The 26094-nt window shown below is 40.1% G+C and overlaps 1 protein-coding gene across 3 annotated transcripts; it reads left to right on the top strand.

Moving 5' to 3' along the window:
* Positions 1-27: 27 nt before the first annotated feature.
* TBCCD1 (TBCC domain containing 1) lies at positions 28-26094 on the top strand. Of its 3 annotated transcripts, none has more exons than XM_516930.9 (8): positions 28-350; positions 6168-6546; positions 11968-12123; positions 13765-14131; positions 15456-15642; positions 15789-16286; positions 19251-19401; positions 23570-24454. In XM_516930.9, exons 2-7 carry the CDS (start codon positions 6211-6213, stop codon positions 19378-19380), a joined length of 1674 nt encoding a protein of 557 aa, XP_516930.5. In that variant the 5' UTR covers positions 28-350; positions 6168-6210; the 3' UTR covers positions 19381-19401; positions 23570-24454. The 3 variants fall into 3 exon arrangements, with proteins under 3 accessions (XP_516930.5, XP_003310207.4, XP_009445256.4); XM_003310159.7 differs by lacking the exon at positions 28-350 and adding an exon at positions 3176-3273; XM_009446981.5 differs by lacking the exons at positions 28-350; positions 23570-24454 and adding exons at positions 3192-3273; positions 26012-26094.

The raw sequence follows: 26094 nt of genomic DNA, 5'->3' as shown, positions 1-26094 counted from the left end.
AGAGTGAGGGCACCTGAGGTACACGAAATCCCTCCGGCTTGCCCACTTCCTCGGACTTTCCACCAATCAGGAGGCTCCTCCCCAGCACCAACCAATTGTGGGAGAGAAGTTTTCTCTGTGCTACAAGCCTGGAATTTCATTCATACCCAGCTACGCTCCGAATGAGGGAGCAGAGGTACAGCGGCCGAATGAGCGGGGACAGTTATTCCACGACAGGTGTACATCAGACGCATTGCTTAGGCCTCTTATTTTACGTTCTCCAAGCAACTCCATAAGACAACTGTCTCGGAAAGGCTACAGTGATGACAGACCGACTTAAGTTCGGATTCGGCTTCCACCGCTTCTTAGTGGTGAGACCCCCCACCCCTCCCCTCCTCCCAAATCTGAGCCTAAGTTTCTTTATCAACAAAACTAAGGCAAAGCACTTATTGGCAGTTCTGTGAATTTTAACAGGGAAAAAAAATCTGTAAATCGTCGGGCGTATAGTAAGCAGGCAACGAGTAAAAACCATTATTACGGTTCAAGCAGAACTCTTTGATTCCCCGTCTTTCCCCCGATTTTGTTCATCGCAGTTACACAACACCTAGTTGATCAGGACAAAACTCTAGGTGTTTTTATTCCTTTCATGCATAAGCTATCCAACTCTTTACCTCTGAACTATACTTCAATCTGTTCACTACATCTCCATTACCAGGATTCTGGGTCACAGTGTATCTCTCACCTGGCCAGGGTCTCCTAACTGGCCTCCTTGCCCCTACTCTTAATATCTTCCTTAATACCTTAATATATGTTGCTCATCCCTGTCCCTCACTCCATGATTTAAAAAAAAAAAAAAAAAGCCCGGGCGCGGTGGCTCACCCACTCAAAGTGTAATCAGCACTTTGCGAGGCCGAGACGGGCGGAGCACCTGAGGTCAGGAGCTTGAGACCAGGCTGGCCAACATGATGAAACCCTGTCTCTACTAAAACTACAAAAATTAGCCGGGTGTGGTGGCGAGCGCCTGTAATCCCAGCTGCTCGGGAGCCTGAGGCAGGAGAATTGCTTGAACCTGGGAGGTGGAGGTTGCAGTGAGCCGAGTTCCTGTCACTGCACTCCAGCCTGGGCGACAGAGTGACACACCGTTTCAAAATAAATAAATAAATAAATAAATAAATAAATAAAAGTCAAATCATGTCACTCCCCTGTTTAAAACCCTGGAATGGCTCTTCATTTGCACTTAGAATAAAATCCCAACTCTATGCTAGTTTACAAAGCCGTTTATGCTTTGTAAACCTATTATACTCCTAACCATGCTCCAGCAAAACTTGCTTCCTTTCTTTTTTTGTATACACCAAGCTCATTCCTGCCGAGGGCCTTTGTGCTAGCTATTGCCTTTGCCTGAAACACTGTACTCTCCCTCATGTGCTAACATGGGTGATTCCTTCTTTAACTCATATATCAGCTTAAAGGTCGCCACCTCAGGGAAGACTTCCCTGACCAATTAATCAAAATTAGCCCCTACCGAGTTCCTTACTCTTACACCACCCTGTTTTCTTTTCTTTATTTATTTATTTTTTTCCTGAGACGGAGTCTTGCTCTGTCGCCCAGGCTGGAGAGCAGTAGCGTGATCTTGGCTCACTGCAACCTCCGCCTCCCGGGTTCAAGCGATTCTCCTGCCTCAGCCTCCCGAGTAGCTGGGACTACAGGTGCACACCACCATGTCCGTCTAATTTTTTTGTATTTTCAGTAGAGACTGGGTTTAACCATGTTGGCCAGGCTGGTCTCGAACTCCTGACCTCAAGTGATCCACCCGCCTCAGCCTCCCAAACTGCTGGGATTATAGGCATGAGCCACCACGCCCGGCCTCCTATTTTTTTCATCCCTGGTCCCTAGACTTACACACTGAAATGCCAGTTTCATGAGAGCATGAATCTATATTGTTCTGTTCACAGCTGTATAAAAGAGCACCTTAGAACAGTGCCTGGCATGGAGTAGGTGCTGAAGTACTTTTGAGTCAAAGTTACTTGGATGGTGATCATTGTATGGCTGGCTTCTTACTCTTCAGGCCTCAGCTCAAACTTGGCACCACAAAGTGGCCTTCCCTGACCCCCCGCCCCAATTTTCATAGCATTTTTCACTATTTGAAATTATCTTATTTTATTCCTTAATATGTATTGTCTATTCTCCCTGTTATACACTCCAAGAAAGCAAGGACCTTGTCTGTTTTGTTCACTCCTGTCATTCTAGTGCGTACCACTGTGCCAGACACACAGTGGTACTCAACAAATAACAGCACGGTCACTGAGCTAGTAAGTGGTGCAGCCTGGATCCTAACCCAGGTATGTGTAAATTTGAAGCCCCTGCTTTCAGGAAGATACCCAGTAGGGACAATGGCCACACAAAAGAGGAACTAAATTGCATTTTACGGTCTAATTTACCTTTGTATCTATCACACCTAGAGAGGCCATAAAGGAACTTAAAAAAGCAGGAAATGTCCAGAAATTCTGAAATGGAAGTTTAAAGGAAAGAGTGATGGCTTCTGCCCGGTAATCTGAAAAAGCTTCATGAAGGTGGAAACACGGCAGGAAAGCTAACAGAGTTAAGGAGTGATGGCTTCTGCCCGGTAATCTGAAAAAGCTTCATGAAGGTGGAAACACGGCAGGAAAGCTAACAGAGTTAAGGAGCTGACACCGAGGGGCTGCAGGGAGTGCCAGTCTTGCTTCAGACGCCCTGGGTTTGAATCTTGGCTCCATCTCTTGTGTGACCTTAGGGTTGTGTTATTTTCACCTTTCTACGCCCTAGTTTCTTCATCAGTAAAACGAATATACTTAAAGGGCTCTTGACAAGACTTAGGAAATATACATAAAGTTGCTTTACACAGTGCTGAGACCATAGTAAGTGCTCTATAAATGCAAACTGCCATTAGTATTAGTAGCATTTCTGATGAAAGCGTGCTGATCTTACCAGCAGCTATTCGCTGACCGCAGTTATGCGGAGCAACAGAAAGCTTCCTACCCCCCCGGGTTGAAAGGCGCGACACCAGAAAGCGGTGGGTCTGGCTCCAGGTGCCACTGTTGCGGAATCTCGACCCCAGCCTAGATTTTCTCAGACGCTTAAGCCGCAATCTGCCGCTCTAGCAACGGGGTCCGCCAGGTCTCGGTGGTGCGGGGCCTCGCGCTTGCGCAATGGGCACGGCGGCGGCGCGCGGAGGAGGGTGAGGGGCGGGCCCAGCGAGCGGACGCGGGGCGCGGCGGCGCGCGGAGAAGTGCGGCGGAGCGGCGCCTGCATTAGCAGGTAACCGCGCACTGGGTGCGCCGGGGAGGGCGGTGTGGGTTAGTCAGGCTTCAGGCTCGGGTCGGGGAGGCTGCCTTCGCGCTTACCGCGTCTCGGGTCAGCTACCGACCCTGTCAGCGTGAGCGTGTGTTCCTGAAGTCCGGTCGCGACGCTGGGGCGGCCCACGCAGAGTCCCACCCCGGATCGCGTCCAAGGTGGCGGCGAAGCCCCAGGACAACCGCCTTGGACCCACGCCGATCTCCCGACCTGAAAAACCTTAACCTCAGGGCACCGCCAGGGTCAGAGCCCCAGTTTATGTTTGTTTACGGATTGAGCCCTCTCGATTCTCGGAGTTAGAATGGAGGGCTCATCTCTGGGATCTGGCTGTTGACAGGGGCTCAGTACCTCACAGAGCAGCCTCTTTACATTTTGGAGAGAACCGAGGTCTTCCTCGCCTAACTTTTATCGTCTGGTTTTACTCAAAACGACTCCAGTCTCTCCACATTGGAAGACAGCTGCCTTTTGCCCTTCCACGCCCTTCTTTTGAGTTTACTCTCCCTGGTTCTTTCACCTGGCTTCCTGTCTAAGACTCTTTATTCTGGAAATTCTCTTCTGGATCCACTCCCGTTTTTAAGAGATTCTCCCAAAACTGGATTCCTAGAGTACATTTATAGTAATGCAGTTCTCAAGTCAGACCTGAATCCTAATCTAGAGCTGTGCCAGCTAAGTAGGTGTCCTTAGGGAAATCCCTTAACTTCGCTAAGCCTCATTTTTTTTTCATCGAAAATGTGTACAGTCTTAAGTACTGTATCTCCAGGTGGTTGTGAGGATGAAAGGAGGTGAAGTATGCAAAATCATGAGCATGCTACCTGTTGCATAGTAAGCACTCGATTGATGTCAGTTATTTTTCCGAACAGATGATTCTCGAGAGAGGCACAGTTGGCAGGCCGGGTGCGGTGGGTCACGCCTGTAATCCCAGCACTTTGGAAGGCCAAGGCAGGCGGATCACCTGAGGTCAGGGAGTTCAAGACCAGCCTGGCCAACATGGTGAAACCCTGTCTGTACTAAAAAAATACAAAAATTAGCCTGGCGTGGTGGCGGGAGCCTGTAATCCCAGCTACTCGAGAGGCTGAGGCAGGAGAATCGTTTGAACCTGGGAGGTGGAGGTTGCAATGAGCCGAGATCGAGCTATTGCACTCCAGCCTGGGCAACAGAGCGAGACTCCGTCTCAAAAAAAAAAAAAAGAGAGAGAAGCACAGTTTTCTTAGAATCAAATGCAAAATATAATAATAGCAATAAAATTTTCATCAGTCATATAATTGATTTTTTAAATTAGTTTTTATATTTTTAAAAAAATGATGTTGCTAATGTTGAGGAGTGCACAGTGAAGTAGGTACCAGAGTCAAAGGATGGTACAATTTGATAAAATCATTTGGAAGCAACAAGGATATATTTCACAAGCTTTAGAAATGTCAATTACTTAATTTCACAAAAGTACATCTGAAAATTTTCACACAGAAATAATTCGTAATGCAGAAAATATGAAGAAAGATGGTAGTGATAGCATTATTTACACTGGTGACAACATTTGAACTTTTGTAATGAAATTTTTTAACATACACAAAAATAGAATCAGTGAGCCCCCCATGTACCCATTACCCCACTTCAATAATGATCAGTATTTTGCCTATGTTGTTTTTGTGAAAAATCTGAAACCTAGTAAGGTGTCTAAAAATGGGAGAAGAGTTGAATAAAATGGGATACATTTATTTAGAATACTATAAAGCTTTTGAAACAGTACAGAATTGTGTATGTAACATCACAACTGTGAAAATTCAAAAACTAACATCTAATTTATGTGTAGAAAAAAGACAAAGAGGCCAGGCATGGTGGCTCAAGCCTGTAATCCTAGCACTTTGGGAAGCTGAGGCGAGGGATCACTTGAGGTCAGGAATTTGAGATCAGCCTGGCCAACATAGTTAAACCCCATCTCTACTAAAAATACAAAAATTAGCCAAGTGTGGTGGTGGACGCCTGTAGTCCCAGCTACTGGGGAGGCTGAGGCATGAGAATTGCTTGAACCTGGGAGGTGGAGGTTGCAGTGAGCTGAGATCATGCCACTGCACTCTAGCCTGGGCAACAGAGGGAAACTCCATCTCAAAAAAAAAAAAAAAAAAGAAGAAGAAGAAGGAAATACAATAAAATATTAATTTGTTGCCCTTTACTTGTGGGATTGTGGATGGTTCCCTGTTTTTGTATTTTATAAATATTCCATAAAAATCATGTATCATTGTTACAACAACAACAAAAATCTAAAAAATCACACCTGAACTGAGCAGGATCAAATATGTTAGAGTGGGTTCACTGTTATAGAGAATAAAGATGCTGTAACTTCTCCTGATCTATTCTTGCAGTCTACATTTACATTAGCATTCTTGCCTGCTGCCTCACATTAGCACTTCATATTGAATTTATATGCTCAGCTAACATGTCCAGATCTTTAACCAACTGTCTTCTGTGTAAGTGATTTAACTCTGTGAAATGTATTTCCCTTATTTTGAACAGTGTTCCCCCTCAGAGTAGAAAAAGGTTTCCTGTGATAGGATGACTTTTTTGCCCTCATTCGTTTTCTTCCTGGGATCTCACTCAGACTTCATGCATCTACACACACTTCCTAAAACAAGGATTTCTAACAATTCAAGTAAGATAATTTTGTTTTATCACAATTTTTTTCTCAGATTATAATGAGATCTGATTTAAAAAACTGTTCTGCTCTTGGTTGGTGAACTAGAGCTGCCTTTTAAGATGATGATGTAGTACATATGACACAGTTGAGAGAGAGGGGTCACCTTCCAAGAAAAATGCATAAATGAGACTTGTTTCAAATCAGTTTATGAAGAAACTTTGTTTCCTAGGTATGCAAAGAAGCCTTTTCACCCTGATGTCCTTAGAGATAATATGGATCAGTCCAGAGTTCTCCTCTGGGTGAAAGCAGAACCCTTTATAGTGGGTGCCTTGCAGGTCCCCCCTCCATCCAAGTTTAGTCTTCACTATCTCAGGAAGATATCCACCTATGTGCAAATCCGGGCCACAGAAGGAGCTTACCCGCGCCTCTACTGGTCTACATGGAGGCACATCGCTTGTGGGAAGCTGCAGTTGGCCAAGGACCTGGCGTGGCTTTACTTCGAAATATTTGATAGTCTTTCAATGAAGACACCTGAGGAGCGCCTGGAATGGTCTGAGGTTCTGTCCAACTGCATGTCTGAGGAGGAAGTTGAAAAGCAGAGAAATCAGGTACGGATTGATATGTGTGTATACTTAATTACTTTTGGAAAGAAACCATTCTTTTTTAAATTAAAAAATGTTTTTGCTTACTACAGTTTTTAGATAGAAACAGAGTCTCACTTTGTTGCCCAGGCTGGTCTTGAACTCCCAGCTTCAAGCAGTCTTCCTGCCTTGGCCTCCCAAAATGTTAGGATTACAGGCATGAGCCACCATGTCTGGCCCAATAAACCATTCTTAATTTTTGTATTAGCTGTAAAATTTTAGGTTTTAGGCTAATGGCCATTGTAATCTCAAGTTATCATTTGAGTTTTAGTAGTTCCAGTTTGGCAGTATTTCATGTATTCAATGAATTAGTCCTTACTTACCAGACCTTACTCACCTACTCCCAAAGCAGTAATGTTACAGAGACCCTGTTATTGAAAAAGGGAAATATTTTACTGACTTTAAAAAGATTTTGGGGTGAATGAGTGTTATGAACAACTGATATGTTACAGTCAGAGCACCTGACTATTTTAAAATGAACATCTGCTACATGATGGGATTCAAAGATGATTAGGATAGCATCTCAGCCCTCATGGAGCTTATGGACTAGTAGAGGAAGCTGGTATTAAAAAAAGATGCTATTTAATAGTGTGATATGTATAATAAAAGAATACACAAAGTACAGAAATTGAATAAAGAATGATTTATTTCAGTGATAAGGAAAGACTTCACAGAGAAAGTATATTAATCAAGTAGGCTGATTATAGTAATAGACAACCCAGTATTTCAGTGGCTTAGAACAGTAACAGTTTATTTCTCATTCAGGCAGCAATCTAACACAGGTGCTCCTGGTTGGACAAATCTCTGGGCTGCTGTCATCCAAGCAATGACCAGGGATCCATGCTTCTATCACTTGGAGTCACTGTTAATCAGCTTTGTTAAAAGCTGATTTCATTCATTAAGAACAAACAAATGAAATTCCAGTGGCTTACAGGGGAAAAGGTTTATTTCTTGCCCATTTTACATGTGGGCTTCATTTTTGCTATGGCATTTGTCCAGGCTCCGTGTTTCCCCATTTAGGGACACAGGCTAAAGAAATAGCTTCTGTGTAGATCATTCCCATTCTTATAACAGAAGGGAAGATCAACAGAATGGAGGAAACTCATGATGTCTCTTTTTAAATTCTTATTTTATGTATACAGCTCAATCAGTTTGGGGATAAGTGTATGCTGTGAAACCATCATGACCGTCAAGGACATAGACATACCCATCACCCCCCATAGTTTCCCCCTCCTCTTTTATGCTTGTTATTTTGTGTGTGTATGTGTTAAGAACACTTAACATAAGATCTACTGTCTTAGAGAATTTTAAGTATACAACATGTAATTGTTATCTCTAGGCGGTATACTGTAGAGTAGATCTTCAGAACTTAATTTTCTTGCATAACGGAAACTTTGTAGCCTTTGACCATCAACCTCCCCATTTCCCCCTCCTCCTAGCCCTTGTCAGTCACCCTTCTGTCTGTTTTTATGAGTTTGACTATTTTAGATTCCACATATAAGTGAGATTACATAGCTTTGTCTTTCTGTGTCTGGCTTGTTTTACTTAGCGTAATGTCCTCCAGGTCCATCCATGTTGTTGAAAATGGCAGGATTTCTCTCTGTTTTTAAGAGACAGGATCTCACTCTGTTGCCCAAGCTGGAGTACAGGGATGTAATCATAGCTCACTATAGCCTGGAATTTCTGGGCACAAGCAATCCTTCCACCTCAGCCTCCTGAGTGGTTAGGACTACAGGTGTGTGCTATCATGCCTGGCAAATTTTTGTATTTTTTTCATAGAGGTCGGGATCTCACTGTGTTGCCCAGGCTGGTCTTGAACTCTTGGCCTCAAGTGATCCTCCCACCTCAGCCTCCCAAAGTGTTGGGATTACAGGCATAAGCCACTGTACCCAACATGATTTCTTTCTTTTTTAAGGCCAAATGGTACTCCATTATATATGCATGCCAAGTTTTCTTTATCTAGTCATCCATCTGTGGACATTTAGGCTGCTTCCATATCTTGGCCATTATCAATAATGCTGCAATGAACATGGGAGTGCAGGTATTTGCAGGATCCTGATTTCAGTTCCTTTGGATAAATACCCAGAAGTGGGATTGCTAGATCGTATGGTAGTTCTCTTTTTTATTTTTTGAGAAACTGCTATACTATTTATTTTATTTTATTTTTTTGAGACGGAGTCTCGCTCTGTCGCCCAGGCTGGAGCGCAGTGGCGCGATCTCAGCTCATTGCAAGCTCCACCTCTCAGGTTCACACCATTCTCCTGCCTCAGCCTCCTGAGTAGCTGGGACTACAGGCACCCACCACCACGCCCGGCTAGTTTTGTGTATTTTTTAGTAGAGATGGGGTTCACCATGTTAGCCAGGATGGTCTCAATCTCCTGACCTCGTGATCTGCCTGCCTCGGCCTCCCAAAGTGCTGGGATTACAGGCGTGAGCCACCGCGCCCGGCCCTATTTTTTATAATGGCTGTACCAGTTTACATTCTCACTGACAGTGTACCAGGGTTCCCTTTTCTTCACATCCTTACTAATACTTGTTAATCTTTTGTTAACAAGTGTGAGGTGATATCTCATTGTGGTTTTGCTTTATATTTGTCTAATGAGTAGTGATGTTGAGCACCTTTTCGTATACCTGTTGGCCATTTGTATGTCTTCATTGGAGAAATGTCTATTCAGGTCCATAGTCCATTTTTTAATTAGGTTATTTGGTTTTTCTTGCTATTGAGCTGCAGGAGTTCATTATATATTTTAGATATTAACCCCTTACCAGATACATGGTTTACCTTTTCTTCTGTTGATTGTTTCCTTAGTTGTGCAGAAGCTTTTTAGTTTGATATAATTCAACTTATTTTTGCATTGGTTGCCTGTGCTTTTGGTGTCATATCCAAACAATCATTACCAAGACCAATGTCAAGGAGCTTTTTCCTTATTTTTCTCTAGGAGTTTTACCATTTCACCCCTTACATTTAAGTCTTTCATCCATTTTGAGTTGATTGTGTATGGTATAAGCTATGGTCCCAATTTCATTCTTTTGCATTTGTAGATCCAGTTTTCTCAGCATCATTTATTGAAGAGACTATTCTCCGTTTTGTATTCTTGACACCCTTGTGGAAAATTAGTTGACCATATATGTGTGAGTTTGTTTCTGGACTCATGATGCCTCTTAAAACTTTTGCTCAGATTTGACATAAACTAAGACTACTTTTATTCCATTGGCTAAGGCATTATTCCCATGAAGATGGGAAGGTAAACCACCTTTCAGGAGATAAGGAAAATCCCATGGCCATGGGTAGGGCTGTATAAGCCTCTTAGAGAATTTGAAAGTGAGCAATAGCGAATAATAATACAATTTGCCACAGCCATGCCCACTGGGGCCTCAGAGTCCTTTTGCTTCCATTTCTTTTGAGGGTTTTATTATTAGGCTTGAAAGTGATAAAGATAAATTCATTCACATTCAGTTGCTGTAATTCATTTATGCCATATCTAACTCCAAAGGAAGATGGGAAATGCCATCTAATTACATACCCAGGAAGAAGAAAAAAAGTAGTAAGCATCTAGCAGTCTCTGCCTTATAGGGTCATATCTAAACAACGTTTTGGAAATTGAAAAGAAGTTTGTCAAGCAATGAAGAGGGAAAGGGCAGTACATTTATTCATTAATCAAATATTTATTATCTACTATGTACTCGGTATAGTAGTGGATGCTGGGCATATAGAGATGAATAAAACCTTCAGGAAGTTCCAGATTTTTTGAGTGCTTTTTATGTACCAGATGCTTTGCTAGTTACTAGGAGTATAAAAATGGAAAAGGCAAGGATCCTATAGTCTCCATGAAGAAATAATGATAATGTAACAAATAATTGTTTAAAATGGAAGTATATATAAAATCAGGGAATTACACTTAGTGAAAAAAGCCAATCCCAAGAGGTTACATACTATATGATTCTATTTACCTAATGTTCTTGAAATAATAAAATTATAGAGATGGAGAACAAGTAAGTGGTTGCTAAGGGCCTAAGAAGGGGTGAGTGGGACAGAGAAGTGCATATGGCTGTAGAAGGGCAACATGAGAGATTGTTCTGTTGATGGAAATGTTCTCGTATCTTGACTGTATCGGTGTCAATATCCTGATTGTGATATTGTCCTATAGTTTGGCAAGGCAGGTAAAGGGTACATGGGATCTTTCTGTGTGAATTCTCACAACTATATCTCAATCTACAGTTATCTCAGAAGTTCAATTAAGAAAGTAAAAATTTATAAAATATACAAATTCATGGGGCTTCACATTGTTAGTTGATTAAATAGGTCTGGGTGATCCTGAGAATCTGTACTTTTAAGTTTCTCAGATGATAGTGTTTTTAGCCAGGTTGGGTATCAGGGTGAATATAGCTGTAGACCCAGATGTATTACTTTACTTTTTTGCCTCTCCTGTATGGGGGTGGGTAGATGAGGGTAATCAGGGGCTTCAAGTCGTGAGCTTCAACCACACCCTTCCTTGAATAAGAAATGACTATACATCTATCAGACCAACAGTGTTTTTGTCTTTAAGTGAAACACCCCTTTAAGAATTTGCTGAAAACCTGAGGCCTACTCCCTTGAAAAATGCACATATACCAAAAAATTACATACAATTTCAGGTATTGCACTGGTATCCTAAACTTTCTTGATAGGTTTGTGAGTCTTAAGTTAGACCTCTGTCTTAACTGAATTTTCTTCTTTCTTACTTCTATCTACTTATTTATTCAAATTACTAAGGTTGGTTTTTTTTAAATTGTAAGTTTAAACTTCTGAAATAATGTACTTAAAGTATGTACTACATCCTTTCATCAGTTTTGAGAGATAATTTCTATAGCCATAGATGTTACACAGCTTTCTGTGAAGGTAAATTATTCCACTTTAATTAGTTTTAGGAACTCTTGGCCAGGCACAGGGGTTCACGCCTGTAATCCCAGCACTTTGGGAAGCCAAGGCGGGCAGATCACCTGAGGTCAGGAGTTCAAGACCAGCCTGGCCAACATGGTGAAACCCTATCTCTACTAAAAATACAAAAAAATTAGTTGGGCGTGGTGGCACATGCTTGTAATCCCAGCTACTCAGGAGGCAGAGGCAGGAGAATCTCGCTTGAACCAGGAAGGCGGAGGTTGCAGTGAGCTGAGATCGCATCATTGCACTCCAGCCTGGGCGACAAGAGTGAAACTCTGTCTCAAAAAAAAAAGAAAAAGAAACTCTTACATCTGGGTACCAGAGACATACATGTCAAAACTGGCAATGTTTCTAAGTTGGTTTTTTTAGGATCAGCCAACTTGTGAATTTACTGTGTCTACTTAGTTGTTAGACTAGTGGTTGATGTTTTAAAACGTCTGTTCATCTTTTATTTTCTTCTTGGACAGCTTTCAGTGGACACGCTACAGTTTCTGCTCTTCTTATACATTCAACAGTTGAACAAGGTCTCCCTAAGGACATCTTTGATTGGCGAAGAGTGGCCCAGTCCCAGAAACAGATCTCAGTCTCCTGACCTGACTGAAAAATCTAATTGTCATAATAAGGTACTCCTTATATCTTGATCTCATTCTCTAAAAGGGACAATTTGTGTGGGAGATGGTTCACTTGCATTAAAAATTATGATGAGATTTCTTACATAAGCCAGTGATTTGATGGCTTGTTTTGTTTTTCACTTTTTTTTTAAATTATAAAACAAAATCAGTGTGTACAGTCTTAATCACAATAGAGAACTGGTTGCAGTGCCTTCACTGGTAGGAAAACCACTTGCTGATTTGTGGGCAGATCATCACTGTGTTCAATTAGCATTGCCGTTTTCAACATGTCAATCAATGCGAATCAACTTATGTGACTAAGGAGCATCAAGAAGATGGAGTGCTTGCAAAATCTTTTGAAATCTACTGAAAAAAATTATAAAAATATCTTCTCATGTTGTTTAAGTAATTACATACGTGACAACCCAGAAGCTAAATTTAACTGCCTCACATTGTGAATTTTAGAGGATGTCTTATTGCTTTTTTCTTTCTGTTTTTGTAAAGAAAACCAAAATATTTTTACTTGTTCTTGTGTAAGTATATTGAAAAACTTTCAGTAAAATGTAGGCCTCAGTATTAATGCCATGTACAAGCTCTTTAAAAATGTTCTAAAGCTAAGAAAAAATATCTCTTTGCTATTTGGAACTTTTCTAATCTCCTTTTTAATAAGTCTCTCCTCCTTTATATTCCATGATGCTATTACTCTTGGTTTTGCTTCTAACTCTCTCTTCTCACTTTCTTTCATAAATTTCTCTCCCCTGGCCCTTACAAGCAGCTATTCTGTCTGGGGCAATTTTCCCTTCTCTCTTAACTTATTCATTCAATGTAATTCTTTATATTCCTACGACTTCATATATCTCAGTGACTCCCAACTTTGTGTCCTTCCCAGAGCTCTTGCTTTATAGTTACCGCTTTGTATAGATGCCCTAGCTATAGCTTAAATTCAGAATGCTCAAGCCCAGATGTATTAGAGATACCAGTCACTACCTCTCTTTCCACATGTAGTTCCTGCAGAATGGGCACTGTTAGGAGATGGTGTTTTGAGCCAAGGTAGCCTCCATTCATTTCTGCCTCTATCATTTATTATCATTTAGTCATACGATTTTAGGCAAGTCAGTTAACTTCTCTAGGCCTTGGCTTCCCTTCTGCAAGTGAGGATAATAATGCATGTTTCTGAATGACTATGAGACTTCAGTAATATATTAGCATGGGACTTACTGCATAGTAAGCACCAATAAATGGTGACTTTGGTTTATACTACAGCACGACCTCTCTGAGTAACTGATTGGACCGGGGTGGACACTTGAGTAGCCCATTTATTGCTATACATTTGAAATTGGCCAGATTTAAAGTGACGACCTGGGCCAGTCAGTTCCCCCAGGAAGAAATTATGCATTGGTGATAGGTGTTTGAACTAAAAACGCATTTGACATTGGGACTGGAATAGCCATCATGCTTGTTAATGAACTGGAATTCTAAGGGATTAGAAATTCTGAGGCCAAGCTGGGCGGATCACCTTTATAAGGTTTATATAACTACCTAATTCCTTTTGGGGGATGAGGCAGAGTATAAATACAAAATAATTAAAATATAGAAATTTTAGATCTTGTGGAATCTCTTTATTAAGAGTGCTTTCTTTTAACTTTTTTTTAGAACTGGAATGATTACAGTCACCAAGCTTTTGTCTATGATCATCTGTCTGATCTCCTCGAGCTGCTTTTAGATCCAAAACAACTCACTGCATCATTTCATTCAACCCATAGTAGTCTAGTGTCTCGAGAAGCTGTTGTGGCGCTCAGCTTCCTTATTGAAGGTACAATAAGTAGAGCCAGGAAGATCTATCCACTTCATGAACTTGCACTGTGGCAACCACTGCATGCAGATAGTGGCTTCTCAAAGATCTCTAAGACTTTCTCTTTCTACAAACTGGAAACCTGGTTGAGGTCCTGTTTGACTGGGAATCCATTTGGTACATCAGCTTGCCTCAAGTCTGGAAAGAAATTGGCTTGGGCTCATCAAGGTATTTTTTAATATTTTAATCTACATTAAATTGAATGACAAGTTAAGGAACCTAGTGTTTTCTAATATATTAGTGATCTCGTGTCTTCTCTAGAAGACCTAAAAAATACTGCTCCTATAAAAGAGAAAAAGGAACATCTGTCTTTTGTGCATGACTTTTTCTCTCAAGGATTATACTAAAATATTAAAAATGATAGTAGGATTACAAATTATTTTTATCTTCTTTTACTGTTATTTTTCTAAATAACCATATATTATGTACCTGGTACATGTGTAATAAAAGTAAACGTATGTAATAAAAATAAACAAGAAATGTTTTAAAAGAAGAATAATAATAGCATACTCATGTGACCTCCCAACATTTCAGCAGTATTGTTTACAAGGGTGTCCCAGTGGCTTGCAGGGAAGTACAGTCTGAGAAGGCAGTCACGTAATGGTGTGACTGTGTTAGGAGAACCTGCACATATTTTTTGAGTGTCAGTTTGTGCAACACACTGTGTGTGATAGGAAGATGTGCTCTCAGGTAGTAATGATCTTAGGAGTAAAGACATGAACTCAGGCTGGGTGCGGTGGCTCACACCTGTAATCCCAGCAATTTGGGAGGCTGAGGTTGGCGGAAGGTGAGGAGTTCGAGACCAGCCTGGCCAACATGGAGAAACCTCAGCTCTACTAAAAATACAAAAATTAGCCAGGCATGGTGGCATGCACTGGTAATCTCAGCTCCTCAGGACGCTGAGGCAGGAGAATCTCTTGAACCTGGGAGGTGGAGGTTACAGTGAACTGAGATTGCACCACTGCACTCCAGCCTGAGTGACAGAGTGAGACTCCGTCTCACAAAAAAGAAGAAAAAAAGGCATGAACTCAAATAGGATTAATGGGATAATGTGGTAAGTTAGGAAGGGGACAGAATTAATATTATGGTAATTTAGAGAGGTGAATTACGTTTGGGATGATAAAGTAAAGCATCTTGGAGGAGAAGATATTTGAGTTAGGACAGCTTTGCCACTTACTAGCCATATGACCTTAGGCATAGACCTTAACTTGAAGCGTAGACACGAAAAAGTATCTTAGACTTATAGGCAATCTTAAATTCATTATAGGTTTTAAAATTTTTTTTATAACAAAAATGAACATTCCAAACATACAGAAAGGAATAGAGAATAGTATAGCAAATACCTCTATCCAAAGCCCAGATCTAACATTTTTGTCCCTACATGTGGTATCTAATTTGAGACATATATACATGTAGACGTGTAACCTCATATGTTTGTTTGTTTTTCTTTGATTTGATACTGTCTCATCTATTTATATGTTTTCTTAAATAGTTGAAGGGACCACCAAAAGAGCTAAGATTGCTTGTAATACTCATGTGGCCCCTAGGATGCACCGACTGGTAGTGATGAGCCAGGTTTACAAGCAGACACTGGCTAAGAGCTCAGATACTCTGGTGGGGGCACATGTAAAGATTCATCGTTGCAACGAATCTTTTATATATCTGCTCTCTCCCTTACGGTAAGCACAGTTTTCATGGTGTTCTGATGTTCTGACATTTTCTTTGGACTGTGACTGATTCTTTTTTTGCCATCAGATAATAATATTTTAGTCAAATTTTTAAAATCTTATTCAGAGGACTTTACCTCATTTTTTCCTTTTTTCAGATCTGTGACAATTGAGAAGTGCAGGAATAGCATCTTTGTCTTGGGCCCTGTAGGGACTACACTTCACCTCCACAGTTGTGACAATGTTAAAGTCATTGCTATTTGCCATCGTTTGTCCATCTCTTCTACAACAGGTTGCATCTTTCACATTCTTACGCCTACACGCCCACTTATTCTCTCTGGGAACCAGACAGTAACTTTTGCCCCTTTTCATACACATTACCCAATGCTAGAAGACCATATGGCCAGGACTGGCCTTGCTACAGTGCCTAACTATTGGGATAATCCAATGGTTGTGTGCAGAGAGAACAGCGACACAAGAGTCTTCCAGCTTTTACCACCTTGTGAATTCTATGTATTTATTATTCCCTTTGAAATGGAAGGGGACACAACAGAGATACCCGGGGGTCTTCCATCTGTATATCAGAAAGCACTGGGTCAAAGAGAACAGAAGATACAGATCTGGCAGAAAACTGTGAAGGAGGCTCATTTGACAAAGTGAGTATTTTTTACAAGTAACAGTTTGTGTTTTTTGTGAAACTCCATGGAGAAACAAACTAGTCTGCACATTTTTACAGCTGTGCTAAAGTAATAAAAAATGTAAGGCTGGGCGCGGTGGCTCACGCCTATAATCCCAGCACTTTGGGAGGCCGAGGTGGGTGGATCACCTGAGGTCAGGAGTTTGAGACCAGCCTAGCCAACATGGTGAAACCCCGTCTCTACTAAAAATTCAAAAATTAGCTGGGTGTGGTGGCGTGTGCCTGTAATTCCATCTACGTGGGAGGCTGAGGCAGGAGAATTGCTTGAACCCGGGAGGCAGAGGTTGCAGTGAGCCAAGATCGTGCCATTGCACTCCGGCCTGGGCAACAAGAGTGAAACTGTGTCTCAAAAAAAAAAAAAAGTAATGTGTTTTTAAATTAAGGTTTGGATTTCAAATTAGTATTTCAAACACTGTTAGGTTGGGGATGGGAGTGGGTAAATATCCAGTATTAGACTCCCTTTTCTTAAGAAGCTAAAGTTTAGTTGGCAAATATAAGACTTACATGAATTTAAAAAATCATACGTAGAGTATGCCACATAATCCAATACCATTCTAGGCACCTTCTATGTGCTAACTCATTTATTCTTTGTAATAACACCTGATTACAGGTGAGAAAACCGAAGAACTGAGGAATTAAGTACTTTACCCAAAGTCACACAGGAGCCAGGATTCACACCTAATCAACCTGGTTCCAGAGGTTCTTTTTTTTTCTCTGTTCTGACTTCTTAGTAACCAGAGGTTCTTAAATGCCTCTAGTGTCTTCATTGTTTTCTTTCAAATATTGTCATACCATATCATACTGTACAATAATAACATTATAATAATGTGTTGTAAAAATGGATGATCATGAAAAAACATTCTTTTAAAGCAGTTCTGTTGTTTGAATGGTTCTAGTATTTAAATGGTTAGATTCTCTACACTTGATCTCAGCCAAAAGGCCAAGAAACGATGAAGTGCTTAGATTCTCTTACATGTGAAAAGCTCCTGCATATACATGTGCAGACTGTGGGATGTAAGCACTTAATAAATGCTGACTCTGAGTCAGTGTTTTCAAGTGGTGAGATCCACAGTGATCCCAGAAACAATGAAAGTAGTCAGTTTAACTTTGGGAATATAGGAAGACAGAAATCAGTTTGAAACAAATTGCCAGTGTGACCCTTTTAACAGTGATTACATCATGTCATTTCCCTGCTCTGACCCCTCTAATGGCCTCCCATCATACTTCAAATAAAATCCAAAGCCTTTACCATACTTACCAGGCTCTCTCTTCCTCAATTTCTGCCGTTCTTTTCGTCATTTCCTCCTTCCCGGCATACAGCAGTCATCTTACTATTACTTCATCACTGCCCTCTGACCAAAGACCGCCAGGAACACATCTATAGAACAAAGGTGGATTGTGTTGACTCATGGCAAGGAGGGAGAGAAGTGTGTTTCATCTCAGTAAAAGGTTGGGGAACATGGAAAACTGTGTTTCAACTCAGTAAACAGGTGTTAAAAGGAACTTATCGTTGGATTTTGGCTTGTGTTAATGATTTGGGGGAGAGTTCTAGGAAGCAGGACTATCTGGAAGTGAGAGTAATCTGTGATTTGACAGTTTAATAACTTTTATATCTAAGGCAGGAGGAAGGAAGGAAGAGCTAAAACTATAATTGTAAAGAAGTAGCCACTCCTCCAGGAAAGGAATGTTTGGTGATTTTATGGTTTGGGTCACAACATTTTTTTGGAGGTTGGTGTGGGGGTTTCTGAACTGAGATACGATTACGGAGTGATCTTGTTCTTTCTTTGGTCTATCATCATCCCAGAGTGGCTTTGTCTAATGGTGGTGGTTTAAGGTATTGTTTATGTTCAACAGAAGAATACAAGAGCAAGTCCAGATCCTACACCAAGGCCTAGCTGACAGTGCTAGGCTAGCTCCTGGCTGTCAGGAGCTACTCTTCTCTTTCTTATCATGAACATGTGAAATACGCTCTCACTTTGGAACCTTTGTACTTTTTTGGTCTCTTCTGCCTGGTATATTCCTCTCCAAATACTCATTCTGCTTATTCCATCATTTCATTTAGACCTAAGCTCAAATATTATCTTAGGGAGGCCATCCCTCTCCATTCTTTCTCTGAAATAACATTTCCAGAATTGCTATTCCTTCACCCTGCTCTATTTTTCTCCATGGCACCTAGAACTACTTAACTTTATATTATATTTTTATTGTATTGTATTGTATTTATTTTGAGACAGCATCTCGCTCTGTTGCCCAGGCTGGAGTGCAGTGGTGTGATCTTAGCTTACTGCAGCCTCCACCTCCTGGGTTCAAGCGATTTTCCTGCCTCAGCCTCCCGAGTAGCTGGGACTTACAAACATGTGCTACCATGCCTGGCTAATTTTTATATTTTTTGTAGAGACAGGGTTTCACCATGTTAGCCAGGCTGGTCTCGAACTCCTGGCCTCAAGCGATCCACCCGCGTTGGCCTCCCAAAGTGCTGGGATTACAGGCGTTAGTCACCATGCCCGGCCTATTTATTTTATTTTTACCTATCTTTCCTACTAGAATATATAGTCTTCAGGAGCATGGATTACACAGATCACAATGTGAATGGTGCCCTCTGGAGTCGTGAAGTGTCATCCTGCTTCAACAGGGGCCTTGTCTCTTCTCTATACATTTATCCCCGTCAGTCAGAACAGTACCCAGTGTTCACTTGGTCCTTGGTTAATATCTGACAATGAAAAAGTAGAAAGAGGACATTGTATCTGATCAATCCTTTGTGGGGTGGGGGTGTCCAGTGTACTCTGAACAGTGAGAACAAAAGGATAACAAGAAATAATTAATCATTTAACATTATCCTATTAAAATATTGTATAATTGCTTAGAGTACAATTTATATGAATTCATGTTCTTACATTCTTTTTACTCATAATCGCAATTTTAGGGATCAAAGGAAGCAGTTCCAGGTACTGGTAGAGAACAAGTTTTATGAATGGTTGATTAATACAGGACATCGCCAACAGCTGGACAGCCTTGTACCCCCTGCAGCAGGCTCCAAACAAGCAGCTGGATAAGGATCTTACATGCAAACACTGGTAGGCATTTATACCACTTAAAACAGATTCTTTTGGGGAAATCTTTCAAGCATAAAAAAAAGGCACAGAATATTATATACTAAACATGCCCAAATTTTTTCTACCACTCCTACCAGCATACACGGACCTTTATGTACCCATATTTACCATATTTTATAGTGAGAAAACCAACCAAAATATTCAGATGGAGCCTATAGAATTTGGGGCCAATATAATGGCCAAATTTTGTCTTATTTTGCTTTTTGCCTGGGACAAGTTGTACTGTCCAAAGATACCACATTCCCCCATACATAGTTCTAAGTTTTATTCTCCCTTTCTAATACCTTTCCTCTTATCCATTCCCCTCACAAAAACCAATTTACAAATTAGCTGATCTTTGCTAATTACACATATTAGCAGTAATAAATTACCAGAATTAATCCAAATGAAGATTTGATTACTGAACACTAGAAGATCATGGATTAAATAGAAGAGAATATGCATACAAACAAATTTACTGGAAGTAAATTTAATCCAGACATATGGTATTCTTTTTTTTTTTTTTGAGACTGAGTCTCTGTCTTTTGCCCAGGCTGGAGTGCAGTGGCGCCATCTCAGCTCACTGCAGCTTCCGCCTCCTGGGTTCAAGTGATTCTCGCACCTCAGTCTCCGGAGTAGCTGGGAAAACAGTCATGCACCACCATAGCTGGCTAATTTTTGTATTTGTAGTAGAGGCTGGGTTTCACCATGTTGGCCAGGCTGGTCTCAAAACTCCTGACCTCAGGTGATCCACTTGCCTTGGCTTCCCAAAGTGATGGGAGTACAGGCATAAACCACTGCGCCCAGCCCCAAACATACGGTATTCTTTTTTAATAGAGATTAGTATACTGTGTTAGTTTAAAGTTTTTTTTTTTTTTTTTTGAGGCAGAGTCTCCCTCTGTCACCTAGGCTGGAGTTGCAGTGGCACAATCTCAGTTCACTGCAAGCTCCGCTCCCCCGGTTCAAGCAATTCTCCTGCCTCAGCCTCCCAAGTAGCTGAGATTACAGGCACGCACCACCGTGCCCAGCTAATTTTTGTATGTTTAGTAGAGACGTAGTTTCACCATGTTGGCTGGGCTGATCTTGAACTAAACTCCTGAACATCCACCCACCTCGGCTTCCCAAAGTGTTGGGATTACAGACGTGAGCCACCGGAACTGGCCTAAAGTATTTTTAAATGCTAGCAATAGAAAACAGACAAAGGACAATAATAGATAGTTCACAGAAAAATACTTAGAGACACAAAAATGCTTACTTAAAATTAAAGAAATGTAAAATACTATTTTTTATTAGACTGGCAAAGAGCAAAAGCTGGTAGTACACAATACTGGCAAAACATTTCATTTACCACTAGGAAAGTGTATATGTAACCTCTGTGGGGGGCAGTTTGACAAAATCAAAATTAAAAATACAAATTTTCTCTGACTCAGCGATTTCTTTTTTCTTTTTCTAGAGATGAGGTCTAATTCTCTTACAGGCTAAAGTGCAGTGGCACAATCATAGTTCACTGCAGCCTCAAACTCCTGCGCTCAAGCAATCCTGTCTCAGCTGGGACTGCAGGTGCATGCTATCACACCCAATTGATCTTTTTATTTTTCTTTAGAGACAGGGTCTCACTTTGTTGTCCAGGCTGGTCTTAAACTCCTGGCTTAAAGCGGTCCTCCTGCCTCGGCCTCCCAAAGTGCTGGGATTACAGGCATGAGCTACTGCACCTGCCCTGATTTAGCAGTTTCACTTATTATTAATAGAATTTATCTTACAGATAAACTCATGTATGTAGGGATCAATTAATTAATTAATTTATTTATTTATTTATTTTTGAGATGGAGTCTCACTCTGTGCCCCAAACTGGAGTGCAGTGGTGCGGTCTCGGCTCACTGCAACCGTCACTTCCCAGGTTCAAGTGATTCTCCTGTCTCAGCCTCCTGAGTAGCTGGGATTACAGGAACCGGCCACCGCACGCGGCTAATTTTTGTATTTTTAGTAGAGACGAGGTTTCACCATGATGGCCAGGCTGGTCTTGAACTCCTGACCTCAGGTGATCTGCCCACCTTGGCCTCCCAAAGTGCTGGGATTACAGGCATGAGCGACTGCTTCTGGCCTATTTATTTAATTTTTAAATTGACAGATGAATTGTATATATTTATCATTTCCAGCATGATGTTTTGAAATATATACGCATGTGGAATGGCCAAATCAAGCTAGTTAACATTAGAACCTCACATAGTTGTCATTTTTGCAGTGAGAACACTTAAAATCTACTCTCTTTGTTTTTTTCAAGATCACACAGTATTGTTATTAACAACAGTCACCATATTGTACATTAGATCTCTTCAATGTATTCCTCTTAGCTAACCGAAATTTTGTAACTGAAGATGTTTGATGTGGCATTGTTTAAAAAAACTGTAGACTAGAAACACCCCAAATGCAGTGTATTTATATGCTAATTATATGCCTAACAATCTTTGGAAGAATATAAAGAAATTATAAACAGTGTTTGTCTTTGAGGAATGAGATTGGGTGTCTAGGGTGGGAGAAAACTTCTTAAAAATTTTATTGAGATAAAATATTACCACATAACATTGTGGGAAGTAAATTCACCTTTTTAAAGTAAAGAATTCAGTAGCTTTTAAGTATATTCAGAAGTTTGTGCAACTATCACCACTAAAAAATCTAGAACATTTTCATCACCTTCAAAATAAAGCTCGTACACATTGTAGGCCACTCCTTATTCCTCCAACCCCTACATTTCCTCTTCCCCTTAGTCCTTGGCACCACTAATCTACTTTGTCCATTTTGGACATTTTATGTAAATGGAATCATATAACATGTGGCTTCTTGTGTCTGGGTTCTTTCAGTTAGTGTAGTGTTTTCAAGATTCATCCATGTAGCCATGTATCAGTACTGCATTCTTTTTCATGGCCAGATAATATTCCATCGTGTGGATCTACCATTTTGTTTATCTGTTGATCAGTTGATGGACATTTGGCTTGTGTCTACTTTTCAGCTGTTGTGAGTAATGCTGCTGTGTACATTTGTGTACAAGTTTTTGTGTAGACATTTGTTTTTATTTCTCATGGATATATACCTAGAAGTGGAATTGTGAGGAATAAATTTAACTTTTAAAGGAATTGCAGTTTTCCAAAGCTATAAAAGTGTATTTTTTGCTTTAAATATTTACATGTCTTAAGGGTGTATTTTTTTTTAAAGAATTTAGCATGCCTGTAATCCCAGCACTTTGGGAGGCCGAGGCGGGTGGATCACGAGGTCAGGAGATCAAGACCATCCTGGCTAACACAGTGAAACCCCGTCTCTACTAAAAAATACAAAAAATTAGCCGGGCGTGGTGGCAGGTGCCTGTAGTCCCAGTTACTCAGGAGACTGAGGCAGGAGAATGGCGTGAACCTTGGAGGCGAAGCTTGCAGTGAGCCGAGAGCGCCCCACTGCACTCCAGCCTGGGCGACAGAGCGAGACTCCGTCTTAAAAAAAAAAAAAAAAAGAATTTAGCAATATTTATTAATAAATGCTGAGAATTAAGAATTAGCAATTTGGCTGAGCGCAGTGGCCTATGTCTCTAATCCCAGCACTTTGGGAGGCTGAGGTGAGAGGATCACTTGAGGCCAGGAGTTTGAGACCAGGCTGGGCAATATAATGAGACCCTGTCTCTACAAAAAAATTAAAAATTAGCTGAGCATGGTGGCACACGCCTGTAATCCCAGCTACTCTGGACACAGACTGGAGGATCTCTTGAGCCCAGAAGTTCAAGGCTGCAGTGAGCTATGATTGCACTGCTGTATTCCAGCCTGGGCAACAGAGCGAGACCCTATCTCTTAAAAAAAAAAAAAACAATTACAAATCTGATGGAGATTATGCAAAGGAAATGTGAACTATAAGCGGGTAAAAAATTTTGTTTAATCTTCACTGCTTAACAATTTTTTACATTCATGTATGAATTTCTCTTTTATTATGATCTAACATTACACCTAGCAAAAAGGAATATTATTAACTTTAAACTTTGTGTATTTTATCACTCTAATCTATCATTTGACCTTGATAATTTATGTGATTTTTTAAACGTAGAGTTTTAAAATTATTTACATGAAGCAATAGAAAATTAAGTGATGAGTATTATTTTTTCTTTGATCTTCAGGGCCCTGGAAATACAAGGATAAATGGAGGATGGTGCTCATCTTGAAACTAAATTGGGAAGGTGCTATTGCTGCTTAAGAGACATTGGGACTTTTCTGTCTTTTTTTTTTTTTTTTTTTTTTTGAGGCAGAGTCTTGTTCTGTCGCCCAGGCTGGAGTGCAGTGGCGCGATCTCGGCTCACTGCAAGCTCTGCCTCCCGGGTTCACGCCATTCTCCTGCCTCAGCCTCCTGAGTAGCTGGGACTACAGGCGCCCGCCACCACGCCCGGCCAATTTTTTTTGTATTTTTAGTAGAGACGGGGTTTCACCGTGTTAGTCAGGATGGTCTCGATTTCCTGACCTCGTGATCCGCCCATCTCGGCCTCCCAAAGTGCTGGGATTACAGGCGTGAGCCACCGTGCCCAGCCTTCTGTTCTATTTAAGAACTTTGATTTCCTTCCATTTTCATTTATTACTGTTTAGGCCAAATTTTCGCTAAACTTCTGACTTTCATATAAACATATTGCTTATAGAACATCAGAAGACTCATCTTTGTGGTGCCCAAATGAAAAAGTTGGTGAAGGTAGTACCATTGTATGTATGTTAATATTAAAGCAACTGAGTGTAGATTTGCAACTATAGTATGTATCTTCATTTGTGTGATGAAAGAGTTTTATTCTTTCTAGAGTTAAATAAGAGTTTTATAGTTCTTTGTAACTATTTAAAAGGAAATTGCTACTCCTTTTAAAAAATAATTGGAAAGGAAGTATGATTTGTTGGTATATAGACATAGAAATAGTTTTATGCTATATTTTAGTCCTTAAAGTATGGAACTTAATGAAATTGTGTAAAAAAATCTTTATTTTTCACTTCCTGCTTCAAATTTTCAATAAACAAACTCCAAAGAATAATTTCCTTTTTTTTGTAAAAAGATAAATCTTTAGTTTTAATTTTAGAAAAGGTTTCCAGTGTCATTTCTCAAAATAACTAGTAAAGTTTACATTTACTTGGGAAAACCTTCTTTCAGATAAATGAGTGAAATTACCAAATTACCAAATGAGTGAAATGAATCAGATTGCTGATAAACATTGGTTCATATGCTCTCTGGCCATTTAATTAGTATTTCTGTCAAAAAAGTCTTTTGTATTTCTAAAGTAAAAATTAACCCTCAGAATGTTTAATTCTAATTGAAGTTTACATGGTTTTTATTTTAAGATGAAATTCAAGAAGCAGACCATTACCAAATAAACACTGGAGTAATAGAAATATATTTTAGATATTGCTATTTGTTAATGAAATAAATGGTACTCAGATACTTTTTTTAAAGTTTTAAAGTTTTATAAAATTTTATAAAATTCAGAAAACCAAGCATATAGCTTAATATTTTCTCAATAATCTTTATATTAAGGCACATTTGCCATTTTCTGAATTGACCATAATACATCCCATTTATTAAAATATTTGTTAGTTTTGTTAATAGAAAGATGAGGAAGTTTGACTTTTGAGAATATACTTGATCAGTTAAAGTTAAAAATGGAGAAAAGTTAATTTATTGGTTTTTTTTGTATTTACGTAAGATGCAATCTCATTCCTAAAGTCAGAGGTGTATTAGGGCCAAAAAATGTTCTCCGAACATGTTCCAATGTTGTATTGTGGGCAAAGAAGACCACCTAGCCAGTAGCTTGTTGTGTTTAGTTAGCTAACCCTTGGCAAATTCAGGAGTCCCACAGTCACTTTTCTACATACGGTGGCACCCTTCTTATGGATTAGAGCTCTTTTTTTAAAAAAAAATTGTGTTTTGAAAAAAATTAAATAATAGTTGCAAGAATAAGTCAGTGAACTTTAACATACCCTGTATCTAGATTCCATTCACCAGTTGTTAACATTTTGCTACATTCTCTTTACCACTCGACATGATAGTATTGTTTTATTTTTGCTCAACAATTTGAGAATAGGTTGCAGACATCTTGAACCTTTCTTCTAAATGGTAGCATACATGTCCTGGAAACAGACATACTCTTACCTAGTCATAGTACAATGATCAAATTCAAGAAGTTAAACTTTGGTACAATAGTATTATCTAATTTACAGTCCATATTAAAATGTTTTCTGATTGTCCCAGCAGTGTCTTTATAGTGACTTTTTTCCCCAAACACAAGATCATGCATTGCATTTAGTTGTCATGTAAGTTTTGTTGCCTTTAGAACATGTCACTTCTGTCCAGAAATAGAGGTAGTCTTCTGACTCTTACCTCTCACAAGCTTTGTTGAAGAAAAAGGACATTAGGAATTTCAAAGAGGCTGCTTAAAAAAAAAAAGAGAGACTCTTTTGTTCTTAATTTTTACAACTTTGTCTGGGTTTTGGTTTCTTGAGTCAGCAAAGTCTATAATGCAGCCCTGCTTGGTAAGCATTAAAGGCGGTACTGAAGCCTTCCTTTATTTTATAATCCCAATTGTTTTTTCTAGAAACCATCAATAGCGTCTAAATGACTGACTCAATTTTTGGATCCTGTTCTCATGACTAAGCAAATGTTTGACTGAAACCAGCC

Source organism: Pan troglodytes, chromosome 2 (assembly GCF_028858775.2).
Source record: "Pan troglodytes isolate AG18354 chromosome 2, NHGRI_mPanTro3-v2.0_pri, whole genome shotgun sequence".
Taxonomy (NCBI): Eukaryota; Metazoa; Chordata; class Mammalia; order Primates; family Hominidae; genus Pan; species Pan troglodytes.
The sequence above is the reverse complement of the archived record's forward strand: the minus strand, read 5'-3'. Positions and strand labels throughout refer to the sequence as shown.

Coding starts and splice junctions, on each gene's coding strand:
- TBCCD1 (XM_009446981.5), top strand. CDS start 6,211: ATGGATCAGTCCAGAGTTCTCCTCTGGGTGAAAGCAGAACCCTTTATA. Junction 12,124..13,764: donor AATCTAATTGTCATAATAAG/GTACTCCTTATA, acceptor ACTTTTTTTTAG/AACTGGAATGATTACAGTCA. Junction 14,132..15,455: donor ATTGGCTTGGGCTCATCAAG/GTATTTTTTAAT, acceptor TTTCTTAAATAG/TTGAAGGGACCACCAAAAGA.